Source organism: Dipodomys spectabilis, unplaced genomic scaffold, assembly GCF_019054845.1.
Source record: "Dipodomys spectabilis isolate Male_0828 unplaced genomic scaffold, ASM1905484v1 ptg000163l, whole genome shotgun sequence".
Lineage (NCBI taxonomy): Eukaryota > Metazoa > Chordata > Mammalia > Rodentia > Heteromyidae > Dipodomys > Dipodomys spectabilis.
Genome location: NW_024870840.1, coordinates 2585961 through 2605234, shown reverse-complemented (window position 1 = coordinate 2605234; position 19274 = coordinate 2585961). Strand labels below are relative to the sequence as shown.

The following is a 19274-nucleotide window of genomic DNA, read 5'->3' as shown; positions in this document are numbered from 1 at the left end:
CTACTTAGGAAACGGACTCATTACCTTACTCATGTAACTGTAACCTCTCTGTACAGTATCTTTACAATAAAAACAAAACAAAACAAAACAACATTAAGATTCCACCTCACACTGGTTAGAATGGTGGGGTGGGGATGTGGCCAGAAGGGAATCCTACTGCATTGTTGGTGGGAGTGCAAACTTGTTCAACCACTTTGCAAAGCAGTATGGAGGTTCCTCAAAAGACTCCACAAAAACCCAGCAATTCCACTTTTGCCATGCAGAAAGTCTGCAGTTGAATACATTCCCACTTATCCAGCCTTTTTTTTTGATTTGTTGTGTTTCTGGGTCTTTTTTGAAAAGTTTTGACCTGTGTCAAGGAGCCCTATTGTTTCCTCTACTCCTCTTGTAATATTTTCAAGGTATTGATTATATTAAGTGAAGTAAGCCACACCCAAAGAAATGTAGGCGGTCTGGTTTCCTTCATATTTAGTAATTAGTATATGTCTAGGATAGTCCTATCAGGGGATCACAATACCTTAATATCTATGTACATATGACCTTATACAAATGATAGGAATGGAAATGAACCAGAAGATATGGAAACAAGAGGGTTTTTTTCACTTATTGTACTATATGCAGTTATTAGATTTTTCTTTCACTTTTTATTTTTCTTTGGTGTACCCACTGTTTTCACTGTTTTTTATTTTGGTACCTTTTGTATTGTATATAAGTTTATCTGATTTGAGGATGGGAAGGGGAATAACAAAATAGTGAGACAAAAGACAAAGGATTAACCAATGGAATAATGATTCTCACAAGACACTATGATGGAAATGAACTTTACAACTTGGTGGGCAGGTAAGGGGGAATTCAGGGGAGGGATAGCAGGAAAAAACAAAAGAGGAGGTAACAATGTTTGACAAGAATTGTACTCATTTCCTTACTTATGTAACTGTAACCCCACTGTACTTTTTTATTTGGTAACGGGAAAAACATTTTGCATGTACAAATAAGCTGAGAATCTTAATTTGAGATGTTTGCTTGGGATTATCTGTGTAAGTCCAACGTAATCATAAATCTTCTAATAGCAGTGGACACAAGGCAAGGACATATTAGGAGACAAGACAGTAGAAGGAAGTGGATGTGGTCCTGCAATGTAGGAATACAAGCCAAGGAATACAGGGGGAATCTAGAAGCCTGAAAAGTACAATGAAACTCTTGCCCATGAAGCCTTCAGAAAGAATACAGCCTTAGGCAATCCATTTTAAATTGCTGACTTCCAGAAGCATAAGGGAATAATTTATGTGGCAACTTGTTATAATAGCAACAGGAACAGATACAATATTCTTCCATCTCTTAAAATCATGGAAATTAAGTGTAAACATTAGTTCCTTTTATCCTTGTTATTTGGGCAAAGGACTGAAGATCTGAGAATGGGATGGATAGAAATGGGGAATCATGTACATTCTGATGGGTAGATGAGGAGACTAAAATAGTACAGTCATTTTGGAGAGAAAACATCAGCAACAGACCTATTATCCTATTATTTACAGTATTAGATTTTTTTGCACCATAAAATATATTGTCTCAGTAAACAAACTACTCATGAAATGTTAAATGCAGAGAATGTGACAGTACCTACTTCTGAGAAAAGATAGGGATAAATAAAAGTAACATACAGGCTATTACCTCTGTTTTTGTTTTATATATTAAAAGTAAGCTGGTTGGTAAAATAATAGCGTGAAATTGAGTATTTAGATTCAGGTGTGAATATAAATTCAGTATGTAGGAGAGTATGACAGGAGGGCTGCAAGTTCTAGGCCAGCCTGGGGGAAAAAAGCAAGGAGGGAGTTGGATAGTTAGAAAATAAACATTTGCTGGGCACCAGTGCCTCAGCCCTATAATCCTAGCTACTCAGGAGGCTGAGATATGAGGGTCACTGTTCAAAGCCAGCTGGGGCAGGGAACTCCGTGGGACTCTTATCTCCAATAAACCACCCAGAAGACTGGAAGTGGCGCTGTGGCTCAGGTGGTAGAGTGCTCGACTTGAGCTCAGGGACTGCGCCTAAGAACAGAGTTCAAGCTCCACAACCAACAACAACAAAGAAAGAAAATAAACATTTGTTTCTTGAACTGTTTCACAACATAAAAGCAAAGCAAAATCAGCTTTCTTTTACCATCCAAAACTTAAGAGGTTTTAAAAGTGCATCATGGGTCAATTGTCTTTAGAATACTAAAAAAAAAATAAGGAGTATTATTACTATTATCATAAAATAGTTTAATAAATATTTCCCAAATTGTACTTCAATAGAGTCAAATATTAAGCCCTAAACTTTGATTAGTGAGACAAGATGTGGGGATCGTTTTTTAAATAGTGCATCACACAGTAGTCAATGTCCTGGATTGACTTATTGCAGGCCACTATAATGGATCTAACTTCACCAGACTGAATTATGTGACACTAGGTCACACTCTAAACAATTCTTTCTAATGTTAAGATGTGGTGACCTGTATAGCAGAAGAAGGATATGATGTGCCTGTCAGAAGTAGTAAAAGTAGCTGTTTTTTAAAAGGAAAATCTAGTTTGTAGCTATTCCATTCAATTTTGCAGAAAATTATTCCCACTTCCTCTTGTCATTTAACACTTAAGGGTTTACTTTTTGAGCTACCTGGAAATAATCTTGGATTCATGCAAAGATAAGAAATTGGAAAAAAATTCTTTTCCTCTGGCAGTGGTAGGTAAAAAAACTGAAATGGAAAAAGTCCTGTATTTCTGGAAGAGAAACTGTTCTATTTCAGGTTCAATTTAAGTATTTCTCCTTGTAATGGAGGTATGTCAATTTAGAAAATGACATTGCTATTTAAAATGCCATTCCACAGCCCTCTTTAATTAAAGTAGCAATATACCATCAATCTGTTCCTATTAATGAATTTTTAACCATTAGAATCTGAGCTGTATGATATACAGTTTAATTTTTGTCAGAAAGTGTGCAAAGACTCCACAGAGATTTGGAGAGGGAGTTTAAAATTCAGTGCTTTAGATATTTAAGTTCAGATATATGCTAAGGAAAAGAGCATGGATAGAAGATTGAAAATAACATAGGGAGAGGAAAAGGAGTGGGGAGAAGAGAGAGAGAGAGAGAGAGAGAGAGAGAGAGAGAGAGAGAGAGAGAGAGAGAGAGAGAGAGAGAGAGAGAGGGTCAGAGGCAGTGGGGAAGAGGAAAAGGAGAGAGAGACTGTGGATGACTAGAATGAATGAAATGAAGACCCCAGGGCATGGAATTCTCCTACTGTCGTCCACAGAAGGAAATGGGGTTGTATGTATCTTAACAGGAGGCTTTACATATTTAATCTGTGACTGATAGGACTAAATTTCTTACTCTCACTTAAATCTAATTTCCTGTAGGTCTCAGATCTTTTCATATTTCCAATTATGATGTTGTTCATATTACTGATTTGTCAGGTGCAAATGATGAATGACAAGGGAGGATGAATAAAATGACTAATGCTAGAGAAGTTCAAGAAATTAAGCCATGCCAATTTCAAACAAAAGCTATAGTTTTTTCAGGTGTGGGAATAAGAAAGCCAGTGAAGTGATTGTCTGGCATGGAGAGAAAGGCATTGCACACTACAGGGGTATAAGAAATGAAAATCAGTCTTACTTCATGAACTTCAAGAGCTAACCAAAACCTGCAAAGTTAGAGCAAGGATTCTTTACATAATCTCAAGAATGTTATAGTTTCTTTAATGTTTGTTTAGCTCTTCCTATGGGATTTGTTTTACCCTGACCACCTCTTTCTGCTTGCTCATTTAATTCATGAAACAGCTTGACATGACTTAGGTTAAATCAAAAATTGATGTCCCTACCCAAAAGAGATCACCTAAACATCACACTTCATCTTTCTTGAGCCAGGTCAAGTATGATATCACTGTATCTACCACCCTCATCATTGTAATTGCTACTAATCAGGAATACTATTACATGACACACACTATTCAAAGAGTTGTTCAGGTAGTCACTCATAATTTACAATTTTTTTTGTGGTAGTCTTTATCTTATTTCTATTTGTTCATGTGCAAGCCACATCAAACAATATTAAGTCATTTGTTGCAGGTCAGATCTACTCTGTGCCAAGCCTATATAATTGAAGCCCAATGGTAGATGTTGGAGCCATTGGCATACTCTGTAGTTTTTGCTGTATGTAGGTCCATTGTGCCACCTGAGTTTATTCATCAAGGGAAGTTATGGTTATATACTTCTCTGTCATTTAATAAAAGCATTAGAGATTTAAGACACAATCTTAAAGAAGTCAAATTCAAGTCAAATTAAGTCAAATTTAAGAGTGGCTTACTACTTTAATATTTTATGCTAGGCTTACTTTGAAGAAGACAAGTAAAGTTTAGGTCATATTAGTGTCTTAAATTTAATTAGTCTTAGATTTAATTTTACGACTTTAGAGAGCTCACCTGGGTGAGTCCATGTGGAATATCATCTCTGAATTGTTGGTAAGGTTAGTTAAATCCACAGAATCAAGAGTCTCTTATCTTCTAACATCTCTTTCCACATGACCCCTTACCATTCCTTACACTACCACCACTGTTTTGGCTCTGAAGTAAGCAAAGACTTTGGTCCTGTGCAACTTTAAAAAGTCTTATGTCTTAGGGCTAGGAAGGTGGCTCAGTGGTCGACTGCTTGCCTTACATGCATGAGGCCCTGGGTTCGATTCCTCAGCATCACATAAGCAGAAAAAGCTGGAAGTGGTGCTGTGGCTCAAGTGGTAGCGTGCTAACCATGAGCTGAAGAGCTGAAGGACAGAGCCCAGGCCTAGAGTTCAGACTCCACGAACGGCAAAAAAAAAGTCTTTGTCTTTTAGGGAATATTTGGTTTTGTGTGTGTGTGTGTGATGGTCCTGGGGCTTGAACTCAGGACTTAGGTGCTGTCTCTGAGCTTTTTTGCTCAAAGTAGTACATTACTATTTGAGCCACAGCTTTACTTCCAGTTTTTGGTGGTTCATTGGAGATAAGAGTCTCACAGATTTTCCTACCTGAATTGGCTTTGAACTGTAATCCTCTGATCTCAGTCCTGAGTAGCTAGGATTATAGATGTAAGCTTCCAGCACCTGGCCAATATTGAGAATTTCTAGTGCTACAAATATATTCTTTTTATTATTGTGAAAATACTATACAGAGGGGTTACAATTACATGGGCAAGATAATGAGTACATTTCTTATCAAGCATTGTAGCCTCCTCCTTTGTTTCCCCTTCCCATCCCTTCCCATCCTCCCCCTCACCATCCCAACAAGCCTCCTCCCCCTCACGCCAAAGTTGTAAAGTTCGTTTTCCACATAATGACTTGTACATCTCATTGTTGCAATGGGTCCACCTGTATCCCTATTTAAACAATAGGTACAATATATTCTTTAGGTGATACAAACACATAAGTTTAAATCAAGTGGCTGTTTATTAAAATAGCAGCTCTCCCATTTACATCTTACATGGAATGATAGTGACTTGGTTGTTGGAAGTATAGTCTAAATACACCTGTAGGACTTGTTCTTCCTTAAACTTCTTAGGACAACCTTTAGAGAGATAAAATGGCAATTCACCCAATTTCAAAATATTAGCTACAAGGTCCAATCCTTTGCCTTTGTTATCTGTCCAAGGCATATTATCAGATAGATACAGAACTACCCAGTGCATGTAGATGAGTAGACACAACCAATACCCAGAGGACTCTGGTGGCTTCTTGCCATCTCCAATTTCACCCTTTCTTTTCAGGTACTGGTTCTTGAATGGGGCACTTTAAAACTTGCTTTCTGATATCTCTTTAGTATGCCCAGGACATTTTGAAAAATACTCTTGAGGAAGAGATAGCAGGTTGTCAAGTGGGCTTTTCTAACAGTCAACTGGGCAATGCATAATAAGAGTGATGAAAAGGCTCTTGCTTCAGAAAATTGGTACTGCAGAGGGAAATACTGTGGAAGCACCAAGTACTTGAGTTGAAACAGCTTAAGGGCTTTTCATGTTTGATGCCTAATCCTTTCTCTAGCTTACCCAGGGATTGTTGCGATGGTAGATTGAAATGTTTTGGAATAAAACTCGTATGTGTTGCATGATGCTTCCTTCTGCGGGAGACTTTGATCTATTTAACCTTTGTTTTTAGAGATGCATCTTTGTTTCACATTTCCTAGGCAATAGATTTTTCTCTTACATGAATCGGTACCATTGGGTTGCATTAGTCACACTGCATTATGTTGCACTAAATCAAGTAACACAATGTGACTGTTAATGTTGTGATGTGTAAGAACATGTCTCACTCGGGACTGAGGGGAATGTGATTTTCTGAAAACAGCTGTCTGTGCACTTATTCAACAAAAGTTTTTCACTTTGGAAACTGCGTTGTTTCCATCCAAGCATTTTCTTTGGCAATTTTGAGATATATTTGAAAGTCTATTTTTTTCTATAGTGCCATTAAGTATTCATGATTCTACTAAAGCTTTCAATAATGAAATAAATTGTGAAGGAGATTACAGTGAATTCTTACCACCTTGGCATTTAGATGCATCAGAGAATACAGTCAGAAAAGACCTTTCTATAAGATAGATCAAGAACAGGTCAATAAATTGTAATATTGATGTAGTTGGCTGTTGTCATAACAACATTCTCTTTTTTAATGATGTATACAAATGGGAGAAACAGGCCTCAAAGGCATATTATCTTTCCACCTACAAAACTCTCATGAGTTTTCTCTTAGAAACCCTCATCGACATCTCTGGTGTATCATGACAAATGTCTTAAAGTTTTTTCCCTTAGGGAAATTATATTAAGTGAAGTAAGCCAGACCCAAAGAAACATAGGTTCCAAGGTTTCCCTTGTTTGCAATAACTAGTATATGTCTAGGATAATCTAACCAGACAAGCAGAAAAGATCAAAAGGTATGTACATATGACCATATAAGATGATTCTAAGCAAAATGAACCCCAATATTTGGTCAAAATAGGTTTTTGCTTTGTCACTGTTGGTTTTAATAGCAATTTTTTTTATTGTGATTAAGTGAATACATAAATGTCACAGTATTGTGAGATAGTGATACTTAGTTAAAGTCACAAACACATTCTAACCTTCATGGGGCAAATTGTCTTTATCGTGATCTATAAAGTTTATGAGTTCTATGAGCTTTGACAATACAGTTATTTCTTCCACATCGGGTGATATGTACATTTCTTTCCTTTTGCTTAGTGTCAGCTGTTCCCTCTTTCCTGCTCATTATGTACTATGTGATTTTTTTTGTATGTTCTTCCCCCATGGTATAATCCCTGTTGTTACTGAATTTGATTCTGGTGCCCTGTATCTTGTATGTACAAGACACTAGATTGAAGATGAAATTTACAACTTTGAAGCAGAGGGGGGCAGGAAGGAGGAGTTGGAGAGTTGGGAGGGAAGGAATAATAGGGGAAAAACAAAGGAGGGGGTAACTGCCTGACAGGAAATGTACTTATTACCTTACTCATGTAATGGTAACCCCTCTGTACAGTATCTTTACAATAATTTTGTTGTTGTTGTTGTTGGTCGTGGGGCTTGAACTCATGGCCAGGGCCTTGTCCCTGCCCTCTTCAGCTCAAGGCGAGCCACAGCACCACTTCCTACAATAAAAATTTTAAAAAGTCATTTTCGTTAAGGAAAATGAAGGATAATTCCTTAAGAAAAAGTTTTATACAAAAATTAATCCTCATGAAGATCATACAATGGGCAAGGGTCTCATATCTAAAATATACCTGGAACTCAAAAAATTAAATCCCCCAACAACAAATCTTGAAAGAAACAACTGCTCAATAAATAAGTGGGCTAAAGACTTAGAAATTTCTCTGAAGAGGAAAGAAGGATGGCCAATAGACACATGAAGAAACGCTCAACCTCCCTAGCCATAAAAGAAATGCAAATCAAAACAACATTGAGATACTACCTCACCCCAGTTAGAATGGCTATAATCAAGAACTCTAATAACAACAGATGCTGGAGGGGATGTGGGCAGAAGGGAACCTTACTACATTGTTGGTGGGAGTGTAAACTTGTTCAAACACTTTGGAAAGCAGTATGGAGGTTCCTGAAAAGACTTCACATAGAGCTCCCCTATGACCTAGTAATCCCACTTTTGGGCATTTACCCAAATGTTCACAAGCAACACCACACTAAAGCTACCATCACAACTATATTTATTGCAGCATTATCTACCATAGCTAAGATCTGGAACCAAGCCAGATGCCCCTCAGTAGATGAATGGATCAAGAAAACGTGGTATATATACACAATGGAATTCTGTGCCTCCGTCAGAAAGAATGACATTACCCCATTTGTTAGGAAATGGAAAAACTTGGAAAAAATTTTATTAAGTGAAGTAAGCCAGACCCAAAGAAACATAGGCCCCATGGTTTCCCTTATTTGCAATAACCAATGTATGTCTGAGTCAAGCAGAATAGGTCAGATAAGTTGATGTTAGGGAAATGAACCCTAAGATAAATATTCAAATGTTTTTTTTTCTTTCATGCAATTGTTTCTAACATATTTATAAGATGATTTCTTTGTTGCTTTGTATGTCCCTCCCCCACAGTATAACCCCTGCTTTCACTGTATTTGATATTGGTATAATTTGTGGAGGGGAAAGGAAAAAACAAATCGTTTAAATAGGGATACAGGTGGACCCATTGCAACAATGAGATGTACAAATCATTATGTTGAAAAACGAACTTTACAACTTTGGTGTGTGTGTGAGGGAGGGTTAGGATCAGTTAGGGAGAGCAGGAGGGGGATATGGGATGGGTGGGAAGGGGAAATAAAGGAGGAGGCAACAATGCTTGATTAGAAATGTACTCATTATCTTGTCCATGTAGTTGTAACCCCTCTGTACGGTATTTTCACAATAAAAAAAATTAACCCTCGATTTCTAGTAGAAATAAATCTTATTTTTATGACAAGAGATGGATCTTTGGTTTCATTAGGAAAGATTCAATATTATTGCTTTGTCCCTGGCCCTATGAATAATAGTGTTTTCAGTGCTCGAAAAATAGTTCATTATTCCTACTTTCATCTTGGAAGAAAAATAGTACTTACAAAATTGCTAGGACAATATTTTATAACTCATTACACAATTTAACCATAAATAATACAAATAGCATATTTTCAGATTTTTAAACCTTATCAAACATTAACATTAGTTGCAAAAGCAATACAAAACCAGGTGTTTTAAAAAGATATCTTTCTTTCCTTATTTTTCCATGTAATTTAACCCCTGATATCTATCTTGGTACATCTTCCTATTTAACAACATTACTCAATGTTTACTGAATGAAGTATGTATGGAGTAAAAAATGCATCAGCTCTTACAAAGGGTTGGTAAAGAACCAAACATGCCAGTCAATGGTCTCAATACTGCCAGTCACTAGTTGTGGTCTTTGTAGGCAGTTCTGATCTCTGAAATATATCTTCTGGTAAATTTTTTTAAGATTTTTATGTATTGAGCAGCAGCGCGCACAGTCCCGCGGATCTGTGTCTTGCTTCAACAGTGTTTGGACGGGGACTCCTCCTTTCCACCACCAACTGCCTCTCCACTCACCGCCTCTGACCCTGATCTTCTCCCCGTCGCCTGCTTCCAGGACCAGCCAAAGCCATGTTTTCCTGTGGTTAGCTCTGTATCCACGACCAGCCATGACCTCCCAGATTCGTCAGAATTACTCCACCGAGGTGGAGGTTGCCGTCAACCGCCTGGTCAACTTGCATCTGCGGGCCTCCTACACCTGCCTCTCTCTGGGCTACTATTTCGATTGCGAGGATATGGGTCTGGACTGCGAGGGCGCACAGCGCCTCCTGAAGATGCAGAACCAGGATGTGCAGAAACCTTCTCAGGACGAGTGGGGTAAAACCGTGGAAGCCATGGAAGCCGCCCTGGCCCTGGAGAAGAGCCTGAACCAAGCCATTGTGGATCTTCATGCCTTGGGTTCTGTTCGCACAGACCCCCATCTCTGTGACTTCCTAGAGAACCACTTCCTGGATGAAGAGGTGAAGCTCATCAAGAAGATGGGCGACCACTGAACCAACCTTCGCAGGCTGGGGGCCCCTCAAGCCCAGCTGGGCAAGGATCTTTTCCAACGCTTCACCCTCAAACACGACTAGAAAACTCCAGAGTCCAGCAGCCTTTGAGGGGCCATCTCTGCCTCGCCAGACATCAGGGTTTCTGGACAAGCGTCTGCCGCTAGCCATTGGGAAACTTCCTAACTAACCATCCTGGAGCCCTTCCCAAGCCTTGGACCAAATGAAAATAAAGCTTTTTGCAGCAAAAAACATTATGTATTAGCTTCTTATTATAACAGAAGACAACTTAACTCACTTAGGAAATAAGTTCTACATTCTAATATCACTACACCATTAAATAACGTGTTCCTGTGTTGGTTAACGTGGCCACACAAAGAACTATACTTATTTATATCTTTATTTTTCTTCCCCTCAACTATGCACACTATCGATAATTGTTATTTTTGTGCTGCGAATATCAATGCATCTATAATTTTCTTTTTTTTTAAATTTTATTTTATTGTAAAGATGCTGTACAGAGGGGTTACAGTTACATGAGTAGGGTAATGAGTACCTGTCTTGTTGAACATTGTTACCCTCTTCTTTGTTGCTCTCCCATTATTCCTTCTCCTCCCCCACTTCCCTTATTCGTCCCCCCCCCACCACAAAGTTGTAAAGTTCATTTCAAGTATAGTGTCTTGTGGGTATCATTGTTGCAGTGAGTCTTTCTGTGTCTTTGTTTCAGCCGTTTTCTTATTCTCCTTCCTCTCCCCAAATTAGACAAATGTATATACAAGATGCAGGGTACCAGAGTCAAGGACAGTGACAACAGAGGGAAGAACATACAAAGGAAAAAAAATCACTTAGTATATTAACAGCAACAAAAACTAAGAAAGACCTTTTGTGTCCATATCTAGGGGTTCATTTTGCTTAGCATCATCTTATATGGTCATACATATATAGCTTTTGAGCTTTTCTGCTCATTGGGTAAAATTATCCTAGACGTATACTAATTATTGCAAATGAGGTTAACCATGGCACCTATGTTACTTTGAATGGATCAATTCCATTTAAATGGAATTCTGTGCTTCCATCAGAAAGAATGACAGTGCCCCATTTATTAGGAAATGGAAAGAGTTGGAAAAAATCATATGAAATGAAGTAAGCCAGACCCAAAGAAATATAATTTTCTTTATTTTTCTGATCCTGTTCTATATACAACTTCTTAATTACTGCTAATTTCAATGATAACAAAACCACACTTTCAAAAAGATTTAACTCAATTCATTCGTTTATTCATCTTATGTGTCTACTTTTTGAATATTATGTTTAGATGTTGTTTATAAGTGAGATAGCTCTATAAAAAGTTGTTAGCTTCAGGATATTTTTTCTTTTTCAGTAAGAAATGATAAAACATACATAACAAATTAGCCAATTAGTATACATCATGTCAAATAAGCCCTAGGGGCAGGGCAAAAGAGATAAAGTAAAGAATAAGGAGGTTAGTATAAATGCAAAGAGGTGAGTATTTGTAAATTAAACCTAAAAGGTAGATATCAATAAATGTGATTTTAAAATAGAAGTACATTCTTGTACTCATGCATCCAAGCACATGTCAGTTAAAATGCATAGATATATTTAAACACAGGTGAAAAATCTTGGTAGCTCAGAAGGTAGGAAAATCTATATTTTTAAGTAAGAAATGGATAGGTGGCCTACACAAAGTAAAGGTACTTTACATCAGTTGACAAGGAGAACCTCAGAGCTTGCACACAGGTACAGAGCTGGAGATTCACATAATCTTCTAGAAACTTGGGAAGAAAGAGAGGCAAACATTCAGAACTGGTAACTTGGTCAATGCTTGCACCGAGTTACCTTCCAATGCACCATTATCAGTTCTACCTATACAGAAGGATGTAGGTAAATGTGGACTATCTTTATTCACATTTTATTGTCATGTAAATATTTGCTAGCACAAGCAGGTAATGGATTATAAAATTATTCTTTAACTCAAATTTTTCTTACTTAATACAAGTTGTTTTAAAATTTTTTCTCCTAACCTTATGTGTAGTTATTCTGTTCTTTGACTTTTCTCACAGCATTTCACCATGTCAGCAGTGAAATCCTTCTTGGAGTCTCTATGTTCTTTTACAGTGGGACTGTCATACAGTTCTCCTGTTTATTTCCTTCCATGGAATTTTGAGTAGTTATTTTCTTTCCAGGCTTTCACATTGCAGTTGTTTTTGGTTCCATTTCTATTGTTAAAAGTCCAGTCCTCAGGTGGCATTCTAAGCAAAATTCCACCTCAATTATCTTATAATATCTGAAGTTTGTGTTTGATAAATTTGCTTCTAGCACACAGGAGAGTGCAGTGTGTAGAAATGGAACTTCTCTTGGAAAGAGATTTTTCATGCATTCATTTTCTTAGGCAGCTTTTCCTTCCATTGGTTTCACTGTAGATTTACAGTTTTAAAATGTCCAAACTGCCTTTTGTAGTGTCAAGTGTTCAGTGGATTATAGGGACAGCCTAATGATGCAAATTGGCCAAGCAAAATTTTACCAGTAATTGGTATTCATACTGGGTTTTATGTCTACTTATATATAAGATGCAGATACTTCTGAAGACACATTAGCATCTCCCAGAAGATCTACGTAAGTCTTTACCTTCCTCTAGCTGCTCTTTGCTGCTCTTTAAATTCCAATGCTGTCACAGGAATCAAGACCTTTCCCTTTTGAATCTTATGCTCATTCTGGCTTCAGGTAAAAACTTGTTTTTTGTTTGCTTGTTGCAGTTACCCAAGTCAGTGTCCTCTGTATCTGTCACCTGATCATTTATAATTCTGCTCTTGATTTCAACATTCATGTATTTTACCTTCCCACTCAGCTCACCCTATTTCCTCCTCAGTAAGTTGTTTAGGCAATTACTTATTTTCAGACAAATATTAAGGATAGCTGTGGAATTAATGAGGCTAAGGTATACTAAAGAAATACATGTTCCCAAAGCAGCATTATATGATGCCATCAAAAGCTTGTTTCTTTCTCAATCTACATGAATGTTCCGAGACACATGGTGGTTCTGTACCAAGGCTGTGGATTTTCTTTGAGGACATAGACTAAAGGGTCTTCAACAGACCCTTTGGAGTCATTGCTCACCTATAATGTTACATAATGCAACACATTAAAATAACTTTGTAAAATTTAAGAAAAAGACTTCTGTTCCCAGATCAATGACTGAAATGATAAAAAGCTAGTGTCAACAGCTGGTCATGTATAATTCACTAAATAAGTCAGGTAAGGTAAGTAGCAATATTTTGAACAAGGATTTCAAATCCATTCCAGCTATTTATAATTCTTTGAATAACTTTCTGCTCACTTACTCTTCATGCCCCAATAAACTAAAACATTCTGTTCTGCTTGCTGATTAGCCTGATCTGTTTTCATATATGTGCTGTCTTCCATATCTTTGCTACTTCAGCTAAGTAAGAGGGATAAGAAGGCTTGTCCCTCTATTAAATCATTACTTACCTCTACCAACTGGTTTCTCTGACTTCAGTCCTGTGGTTCTTAACATCCATTCATGACACAATCTTACCTTGAACAGGATGCTCACTTTCTAAATATCTGACCTCTTCTAAGCCTATGGAGATCTATCCTACTTTGAGCTCCATTGCCTCTCTCATTCTTCCCCACTCCAGGACTCTGAAACATCATATGAAATGAACAACAATGCTGTTTTTGCATCCAGGCATCCATTCATTTGCATAACTCTCACTTATTTTGTGAATCATCTCAAGTACAATTCTCCTTGGAAGCCATTTCTAATACTCTCAAGCCTGAAGGACCTGCTATATATTTTGAACATCATATTATCATACTTATGGTATCAGGAAAAAATATTTTTAATATTTATCTTTCCCAATGGGGCTGCAAAATCTTTAGAGACAGAAGTTGGTTTATATTCATCATATTTTCCTTGGGAAGTAACAACTATGCCTTAATAATCTTTGTGCTCTGGGGGCAAAGACCTTATTGGTGTATAAAAGATGCATAATAATTTTTCTCTATAAATAACTACAAGCTTAAGAAGACTCATTCAAACCCCCAAATCCACAATGATTGTAGAGTAAGAATTTTAGGTTTATACCTCGATTGAACCAAGTATAGCAAGCAACAGTGTCTTCATCTCTTGAAATAGGAGAAGTAACATGCACATGAACATCACTAGTTTGTTTCAATTTTTCCTTTCATAATCAGAGCTGCCATGGATAGTTTCAAATGTTTTCAATGTGAATTTCTTTACACGTGCACATTCTCTTTGGGTTGTTTTTGTTCATGCCTTAACTATTCCTCTAGATGCTGAAGAATCCTTAGGACTAGTTTGTATAGTTAATTAAAGTCATGGCTAAAACATCTTACACACATATTTATAATCACAGGAGGCAGCAGTGAGCAAATATCTATATGTTTGTTGATGAGGCAAAAGCTACCTCTGGTGGACAGACCATATGTTCATGCCAGTGATTCTAGTCAATGGCACAGAATAGAGCTCAAGGGTAAATCTTCCTCAGAGGTTGCTCTGCTCCAGTCCTACCAGTAAGCATCCTTACATGGATGTCTTATTGCTTCCTCTGAAGAAGGCAAGCTCTAGGCAATGGAAAAAAATAAAGCCTTCTATATAAATTCAGATTTAAAAATATTAATGATTCTAACAGGGAAAAGAATCCTGTTGCCTCATGCATTTCTTTAACTAAAAGAATAATTTGGGTTCACACATAAAATGATGGGATTAAATGCTTGGATATTTGTTAATTAAGATATTTATCTCCTCTGTAATAAAAGATCTTTAACGACACTATATTCCTCTGCACAACTTCAAGCATACTAGAAATATGTAGCTAATAGCCAAGTGATGATATTTAATTTGCTTAATTAAATGTTATTGAGCTCCTATTTGTGTGGTGGACATTATTACAAATGACAGCAACACAGTAGTGTATAAAGGAAAACCTTTGCTTCTAATGTTTTAGATGAGGAATCATGATAAATTAATGTAAATCTATACAGATGGTGTCGTAAAGAAAAACCAAAGAATGGAAACATGGGCAAGAAAGATGGGCAAGCATCTCTGAGAAATGTTTACAAAGACACCAGTGTAGACTACCATGAAAATGAGAGCAGAACACAGAGCTGAAAACCCATAATGAGGTGTGGGCCAGAAGCAGGAACCTGCCTAAAACTGCCTCTGTGATTGTACAAGAAAGAAAAATCCAGGCCTTGAGGGCTTTGAAGATCATGGTCATTGCTTTAATTTTATTCTGAGGGAGACAGGTAACCTATGGGAAGGGTTTAAATATACAAATAATCTTGTGATAAAGCACTGGAATTTGCTGGAAAATGTGTCCTTAGGAAAAGTTTGTGATGGTTCGCTAGGCTACCTCTCTGCCTTAAAGAAAGTAATCAAACTTTGACAACCAAATGAAAAACATCCATATCACTGTTTAAAAGATAAATGAGTATTTAAAATGTAATTAGGTAGGCACATCCACATATGAAACTGAACTAATAAAAAATATATTTTGTAAAACTAGAGGTGTTGTCTTAGTCCAGGAGATAGGAGAGAAAATTCATCCATGTTAAATGATTTACATACAGAAGAGTATTTTAATAGGATCCATTCTTACATAGCTATTTTATATTATTAGTACAAGTCAGGGAGTTACTGTAGAGAGTAAATGGTAATCTGTCCCTCTCAAAGTATCCCTTAGCATCCAACAGGCCTTAAATATAAAATTGACTTTCTTATGAAGTTTACCTAGTAGAAGTAAAGGTGTTTATTTTTCTGAGTAAATGATGGGCATTTTAATTTTGCTATGGAATGTATTGTGTTTCATATAATGTTAGTCATTATTCTATTTGATGGGTATAGCATTCTTAGATTGACATGTTTAAAATTAATGAAACAGTTGTCCTCCCTGGGAAGAAACTAATAAGGAAATTTTTATCTCAGTGAATTATGTTGGGATCATTAAAACAAATCAATTTTGTTTTGGAGTAGATATTTTCTAAATTCAAAGACATCCAAGTCATTAATATGAATTGACATGTTGCTTAGAAAAATGATGAGTAATCATAACCAAATAAATTAAGCGTGATAAGAATGCTGATGGTAGTGTTTCATTTCTGGATCGTAAATCTGATACAGTCTTCTCCTCACTAATCTCCCTGACAGGGTAATTCACTGAGGAGCTAGCCTTTATAGAAACTCTCCTATGTGCCAGAGTCTACAATAGTTGTGATGACTCTTCATTCAACGATCAATAAATTTCTCTAGTTTGTTCTCAGGTCATAATTTGCCTCCAAAATATTTCATGCATAGCTATCTAAGAGATGTTATAGCCAAGACTATTTGTGGCTATCTAATATAAGGCCTTTGTGTAAATTAGAAGAATGAAGTTCTTTTTGAGTGAATAAATGAGAGCAAGCATGCTCATTCAATGAGTATTATGAGTTTCTTACGTGTACATTTTGCAATGCTCAAATCAAGGTAGGCTTATTTACCTCCTGAAATATTCATCCTTTTCTTCTTGTAGCTTTTGTGAAGTGCAGAATACAGGAATACCTGCAGATGGTTTAGAGATACTATGGCATTCTTGGGTAGAGGAAAGCATTCTCTTTCCTGTTTTGCTCTTGGAGGAAACAGCCCCAAGCCAGACACAGTGTTGGCAATGGAGTTCTAGTTGGATTTATGTTGTCAGTCTTTCTCCTGTGTACTTTCATGAAGTGCACAACTGCACAACTCTACCAGAAAGCCCATGATTAATAGTTCTTACAGGAAAGTTAAGAAAAATATATATTAGGTAGTGTTTAGAGAAGTATCCTATACAATGTCTCTTTGGTATTTAATTAGATTGGCAGAATGAATACTTTGTTTAATTTGTTCATAAAATTGTACTGTTTACGGTATATAAGTTGATGATACGTGCATGCATTTTAATGCTCAAATTGGGATAGACATATTTATCTCTTCAAACATTTATCTTTTTTAAAATTTAATTTTGTTGTCAAGGTGCTGTACAGAAGGGTTACAGTTACATAAGTAAGGTAGTAAATACAAGTTCAAAAGTTCAATACTAAATTTATCATTTTTTAAACAATAAAACATTCCTAATTTTTTCTTTTCATTTTTTGGGCATGTAGAATGCATTCTTATTACCTTTAGTTTTTCTCAGTGCAACAAATCATTGGAGTCTTTGGTCTATCACACAGTACCCATTTTTAAATCTTCCCTCATTTTTACTTCCTCTGTCCTTTCCCTGGTCTTTTGTAACCATCATTCTATTCTCCATTTCTGTGAAATCAATTTCAAATGTTTTCCAAATGCATAATTATATAGTTCATTATACTTAACATTGTGACTTCCTGTCCCATCCCTATTAACAAATGATAAGATTTCACCCTATTTTAAACAATTTGTTTTTTCCCTTCCTCTCCACAAATTATACCAACATCAAATACAGTGAAAACAGGGGTTATACCGTGGGGGAGGGACATAACAAAGCAACAAAGAAATCATCTTATAAATATGTTAGAAAGAATAGCAAGAAAGAAAAACCATTTGAGTCCTTATCTTGGGGCTCATTTTGCCTAACATCAACTTATCTGACCATTTCTGCTTGTCTCAGACATATACTAGTAATTGCAAATAAGGGAACCCATGGGACCTATGTTTCCTTAGGCCTGGCTTACTTTACTTAATATAATTTTTTCCAAGTCTTTCCATTTCCTAACAAATGGGGCAATGTCATTCTTTCTGATGGAGACATAGAATTCCATTGTGTATATATACCACATTGTTTAAATAGGAATAAAGAGGGACCCATTGCAGCAATGAGATGTACAAGACATTAAGTCAAAAAATGAACTTTACAACTTTGGTGGGGAGGTGGGGGTGGGGTGGAGGATGGGGGGGATGGGAAAGCCGGGATGGGATGGGAAGGCAGGAATGGGAAGATGAAACAAAGGAGGAGGCAACAATGCTTGATAAGAAATGTACTCATTACCTTGCTCATGTAATTGTAACCCTCTGTATGGTTTTTTCACAATAAAAAAACCTTATTAATAATAATAAAAGAAAGATTTCACCTTTCTTGTCATTGAATAGTATTCCACTGTGTGGAGGTACCACATTTTTCTTAACCATTCACTGTTGATGGGCACTTAGGTTGTTTTCATTTCATGGTTACAATAGTAGTGCTACAATGAACATGAAAGTGAAGAAGATTCAATGTATTGACTTATCTTCTTTGGATATATACCCAGGTGTAAGAAAGCAACATCCCATAGGAGGATTTCTTTCCATGATGCATCTGTGGAGTTGAACGGAGAGTGATGAGGCAACTTTTTTCTTGCTGCCTTCTTCAATGGTTCTTTTCCTTTTTCTATTCTTTGTATCATTGTGCTAAAACGAAGTACTGGTTCACTCCTCTGCTTTCATTAGATCTTATAAGGGCAGTTTTGTGGATCGATATCTGTTCAGATTGATATTTCTGTAGGGTGATGATCAACTACTGGAGGATTTTCTTCTGTCACTATCTTGTTTTACTCTTTCAGAACAGGATAATTGGATATCATACCCAAGAGAAGGAGGTAATTTTTAACAATCACCAAAGAAACAGGCGCTTCAGGAGGAAGGAGAAAAAAATAGAAATACAGCATTCTCACATTTTGTACTGTGGCAAAAAATGTGATATGCCTGGAATAAATGATTTATAGTTGGTAGTAAAAAAAAGAGTAGTTTCTGGGGGGAAAAAGCTTTTGCTTGATAGGAGGACTTTGAAATACTAATATTAATAACTTTTGTAAAGAAATGGAAAGACTTAGAGAAAACTTAGGTTATGTAGAGTAAGTCAGGCTCAGAAAAAAGAAAAGATGAACACAGGATGACCCATCGAAACAATGCTACCCAAGGAAAGTATATTGGAAACAAACTTTACAAATTTGGGCAGGGGTAGGGGGTGGAGTAGGGGAGTGGGATGGGGTGGGGAGGAGTAGGGGGAGTTGGGAAGGGATCGTGGGGCAAGGGAAGGGGTAACAATGATCAACAAGTAATGTACTCATTGCCTTATTCATGTAACTGTACCCCCTCTGCACAGCATTTTTACACTAAAATAAATTTTAAAAAGATGAACGATTTCCCATATATATATATATATATATATATATATATA

The 19274-nt window shown here is 36.7% G+C and overlaps 1 protein-coding gene across 1 annotated transcript; it reads left to right on the top strand.

Moving 5' to 3' along the window:
* Positions 1–9634: 9634 nt before the first annotated feature.
* On the top strand, positions 9635–10105 carry LOC122119235 (ferritin light chain-like). Its single transcript, XM_042693260.1, has one exon. The coding sequence runs from the start codon at positions 9685–9687 to the stop codon at positions 10066–10068; it is 384 nt and encodes a 127-aa protein (XP_042549194.1). The 5' UTR covers positions 9635–9684; the 3' UTR covers positions 10069–10105.
* The last annotated feature ends 9169 nt before the right edge of the window (positions 10106–19274 follow it).